Raw genomic sequence first — 5,429 nt, forward strand, 5'->3', positions numbered from 1 at the left:
AGGAATTAAGTAGTTAATTAATCAAATGTTAATGGCGGAAAATTGACAGGGGGTCCTATGTACGTGAGCTGACAGTAGAACAACTTGAGCGGCATGCAACAAGTTGAAGAAGAAATAAAAGTAAAAGATGAAACACGTTTTGTTTTTCAAAATTTAGATGTCGATTTCTTTGTTTAATGAGTGAGATGTGGTCCGTGCAGGTGGGTCTCTCTAGAATTCATTCATTCATATATAGCCATTTCATTTCTCTGTGAGAATCACTTCTGAAAAACTTCAAGGGAGACTTGAAGAAGTTAATCACAATGGTTAGAAGTCCGGGCTCTTCCAAAGATGGAATGAATAAAGGATCTTGGACTGCTGCCGAAGACAAAATTTTAAAAGATTATATCAAGGTCCATGGCGAAGGCAAATGGAGCAATGTTGCTAAAATCACAGGTACTTCATTTTTCTCTCTGGTGAAATTATATTAATATTTGTTCATCATTTCTTTGCTTGACTCAACTACAAACCAAACCAACGCAGTTTAATTATAATGGAATAGTTATAATTGATCGAGTGATTGATTACATATGTGCTGATGATGTAGGCCTGAAGAGATGTGGAAAGAGTTGCAGGCTGCGTTGGATGAACTATCTGAGACCAGATATAATACGAGGGAACATTTCAGACGATGAAGAAGAGCTCATCATCCGGCTGCATAAACTCTTAGGCAACAGGTATGTACGTAATTCATATAGTTATTCTCATTTTGGTGGTTTGTTTGATTCGGTAAATCAATTGATTTCTAGTTCCATGTTTGTTTTTTAGGTGGTCTCTGATCGCAGGCAGACTTCCCGGAAGAACAGATAATGAAATAAAGAATTACTGGAACACCAACTTAGCTAAGAAGTTACCAGAGTCGCCACTCCAGTCTAATAATATTACCAATATCGGAAAGAGAGTTAAAGTTGAGCTCCCATCTTCACCAACTACTGGAAAGAGTAGGATCAATTCATTACAATTACCAGAAGCAGCTACAGGAAACAATGTGTTTGTTGCAGCAGGAGATGTTAATGATGAAGAAGACAATAAAAAACTCATTAATGATGTGGAGCTACCGCCGTACGTGGAAGGCGATTGTCCAAGGATTATTACGACGATTTATGAAAATAAAAACGATCGGTGCTACTCAAGTGATGGGTCACCGTTATCGATGTCTAGAGAAGAAGGCAATAATAATTCATCAGAATTTATGATGTTGGATTTTAACGTGGAGGACTTGGGTATAATTCTTGATTCAGAATTCACCAATAAGTTTAATGAAATGGAGAAAACGTGTGATGAAGCATCATTTTTTCCTAAGAAAATTAAGGAGAAAAATGGGAGAGGAGATCAAAGTGGTACAACGACAACTACAACTACTACAGATCAAGATCAATTCTTATCGTTGGCTTTTTCTTTTCTTGAATCAGCTGAAGAATGGCCTGGAGATGATCTAAACAATAATATTACTCATGTTTAGTTTAATCATGTTAATAGAATTTCAATTTGGATCCATTAATTTCATGTTAAATATGAATAATAATTAAGTGCGTGTAGTTCTATTTCTCGCTATAAGCAAGCTTAGTTGGGTTAATTTTCTGAGTTTCTTTTAAATATTGGTTAAGTTTTTGGAATGTGCAGTTCGAAAACATTTGTTTGAAGTTATCTACCGTTCACATATTCATTCTGTGTCTGTCATCACTCTCGTTTTTCTTTTTCTTTTTTCTAATTATTATTATCACGTTTGGATGTGACAATGAATATTATTGGCTTTTCAAAACAACAGATTCCATAAAATTGCGGGTCGCTGTCTGTAGTTCCGACGATTTTTAAGTTACATATTGATTATACAATAACACTAAATGCACGGATAAATCTTGAAAAAGATTTATGGATAAACTGATATGATAGAAAATGAATAGAAGAATGAATATAATGAGTTTAACTTTTTGTACCAACTCTTCCATTCATTTTTTTATCACATCAGTTTGTATATAAATTTTTGTAAAAGTTGTTTATACATGTAGCATTACTCTTAATTATACGAAATTATATTATTATATACAACAGATTGCTATTTGTAATTCCGATTTTAAGTGTCATAAATTGCGTGTAAACGATTTTTTTCCTAACCAAATAATGGTACACTTTTCTACCAAAAAAGTTTTAAAATACTATTTTACTATCTAAAACATAATTCTGTTAGTAAATTTCGTTATGAAGAAAGATATGATAGGGTAAGGTAGTCAATTAACAGTGCACGGGGAAGGAGGGCGGGGAAAGGGGGCGGTGACATCTGTTGGTGGGCAATTGGGGTCATAGGGGTTAGGGGATTTGGAGGGGGACATCGACGATGCAAAAGGTGGTGGGGCTGGGGAAGGATTCAGTGAGGAAGTTGGCGAAAATTGTGTTGGGAAGAGGTGACGTTTGCGTAAAAACCTAATAGGTAGGCTATGGCATTTGATGGTTAATTGGGTTGGGAGATGTTGGGGTATTTGTTAGGGTGGCGCTGGTGTGTCAAATGGTATGGTCAGAGAGGGTTGTTGTTGTTAGACTTCAACGGAATAGCTTGAAAACACATCGGCCAAAGGAAGTGCAATGGTCGGCGATTGGCAGAGTAGTTAGGTGCGTAGTGAAATAGGGTTTAAGTGTGCTGGCAAAAGGGAGTGATATGGTGGGGTTGGGGTTGACATGTAATGTCATAATTAGGCCATTTACCGATGCCGTTAGGGTTTCGTCGCTTCCAACCTAAATCTGGTTGAATCCGGTGTCCAAAATCCAATTCGTCACCACTCCCTGCTTCATCGGAAACCACTATACAAAATGCCCACCATCCCATTGCCCACCATCCCATTGCCCACTTGCTCACTGTTCATCATCCGTGCGACAATGCCGTCACCATTGATATTTTCGTCAAATAGTAAAGGATATTTTCGTCTTCATAATGAATATCATTGTAGATAATAGAAGTTATTAATAGAATATAAAGTTTGGGTAGTAAAGTGATATTTTAAAACTTTTTGGGTGGAAAAGTGTCATTAGATCATTATTTGAGTGGGAAAAAAATCGTTTATTTGCAGGTTGTTTGTAGTTCCGATGCTATTTTCAAGTTTCATATAAATCATACAAACTAATACGATTATATAATTAAAGATAATATTGAGAGCTCAAAACCAATGAAAATGACTTAAGGAATTGTTACTCTTTTATTTTTTAGCAAATCAAGTTCAAACCCATAATTTGTATTGGTATTTAATTTGAAATAAAAATTTTAGTTTTTATTCATCTTATAATTCATAAATGTTGGCTCAATAACTTAATTAAATAAAAAGATATATTTTTTTGTTAATGATTAATGAGAAATCAAATTAATAAGATATTAATACTAGGGGTTTTCGGTTCCGAGTACCCTGCATTTTTTAAAGGAACCGGAACCGGAACCGAAATCGATGGTTCCTTGAAATTTGGAATCGAAACCAGAACCGACGGTTCTAGATCCTGGGTATCCAGAATCGAAACTTGTAACAACGGTTTTGATTTCGGGTACCCTATAAAATTACATCACCCCCCAAAAGTTTTTAAAATGAAAAAAAAACCCTTAAAAATTTACAAATACCCCCCACCTGGCACTTGTTAACAAAAATAAAATTACAAATTGTAAACTCTAATACTTTGTAAAGGTAGATTCTCAAAAGTTAAACTAACTTACTTTAAATGTTATGAAATATAAATATAAATGTATTTACATTACTTTTTCTACAAAAGTTTTTACTAACCCCCCCACTCTTTAATTTTGTTTTATATTAGTCTCGGTTTTCTATTCCGGTTCCTGACTGTAGGAATCGGAACCAGAACCTACCCATTGACGGTCGGTTCTGGGTAGGAACTGGAACCAAACCCCTGGTATATCCGTCGGTTCCGGTTTCAATCAGTTCTTTTGAACACCCCTAATTAATACAGGTGCATCCAAGCTTAATGGGCCATAAATTATCTGAGCTTGATTTCTTAAAAGCAGGCTAGACTTGAGCCCATATAAGCTTCGCACAATTCCAAATCAATAAACATGGCCTATAATATAAGAGTAGTACTACACCACCAACATTTTCTCGTAAACTTTCTCTTACAATCCTGATGTGACAGCTCGCAATTAATTAATAAGATCCACATGGGGCCTATTGTGAACTAACCAATTGTAAGCTGCCGCGTCAGGGTTATGAGGGGGTTTGTTGGTGTAGTATTATTCATAATATAAACCCAAAAATACCACTAATTTGATCAACAACCCCCAACTTAAGAATCAAAAAATGGGTACTAATAAAAATAAATAAAATAAAAATTTATCAAACAATCATGTTCAATAATCAAACTCCTTTATTTAATATGGCTAAATATTCTTTTATCATATATACCTATAAAAAAATATGATAGAAACATTAAGCAGTGTAACAAGTAGGTGACTAAAATTTTTTGTAGGGGTCGAAAGTAAAGTCAATGAAAAGGGGTTAGAGAAATGAAAATGTATTATATATATATATATTATATATATATTATATATATATTATATATATATATATATATATATATATATATATATATATAATATATATAATATAGAGAGAGAGAGAGAGAAGGAGAGGAGAGAGAGAGAGAGAGGAGAGAGAGAGAGAGAGAGCTCTATAAATACTATACAATGACTTATATAGTTATATAAAATTATGGTTCTAGCTTTGACTAATTATAATAAGAATAAACTATATTGTAATGAGTTATAATTTTTTTTAGTAGTCTATTTAAGAAACTTGTTTGCATATAATAATAATTATCTGTATATTATAAAAATTATATGTATATGACATTAAAGATATAAGATGAAATAAAATATTTATCGAAAGTGTTTGAAACAATGATTTTACTTTAAATTGTTATACATTTTTAAACTTGTGAATAGTAATAATTCATCAGCATGAAACTTTCTGTTGAAGCCAAAATATATCTAAGTTTTCAAGCATAACTAAGTCAAAATATTAATTTTTGTAACTTCACTTTATTAAATCATAATTTTATAGTAATAAAATTAATTTCATCCTACCATGTGATCATAGAGAGGTTTTATGTATATATATTGGCTTAGGTGATGTTAAAGAGAGGCTAAAGAGAAATCTGAATTAACAGGACAACATGATAGTTTTCTATTTAAACTTCAAAATTTGGTGCGGCTGGGGTGGCCATGTCGAACGTTGCTTACCCATAATGACAATCCTTTATTCACGTGTCTTCCTTTCCATAACAAATCCTTTGGATTAGCTGAAATACTATTTGAGTTGTCAATTTTCCATTTTTTTTTTTTTTTTTTTTTTTTTTTTTTGGGTGCTCTAAGGCAATAAACTAGTGTAGTGCATGTGCCTTAA

General features: G+C 33.2%; 1 protein-coding gene across 1 annotated transcript; it reads left to right on the forward strand.

Annotated features, from left to right (window-relative positions):
* The first annotated feature begins 224 nt into the window (after positions 1-224).
* LOC116134991 (transcription factor WER-like) lies at positions 225-1,593 on the forward strand. Its single transcript, XM_031420674.1, has 3 exons — positions 225-435; positions 587-716; positions 808-1,593. The coding sequence occupies exons 1-3, from the start codon at positions 303-305 to the stop codon at positions 1,499-1,501; spliced, it is 957 nt and encodes a 318-aa protein (XP_031276534.1). The 5' UTR covers positions 225-302; the 3' UTR covers positions 1,502-1,593.
* The last annotated feature ends 3,836 nt before the right edge of the window (positions 1,594-5,429 follow it).

Source organism: Pistacia vera, unplaced genomic scaffold (assembly GCF_008641045.1).
Source record: "Pistacia vera cultivar Batoury unplaced genomic scaffold, PisVer_v2 Contig292, whole genome shotgun sequence".
NCBI lineage: Eukaryota > Viridiplantae > Streptophyta > Magnoliopsida > Sapindales > Anacardiaceae > Pistacia > Pistacia vera.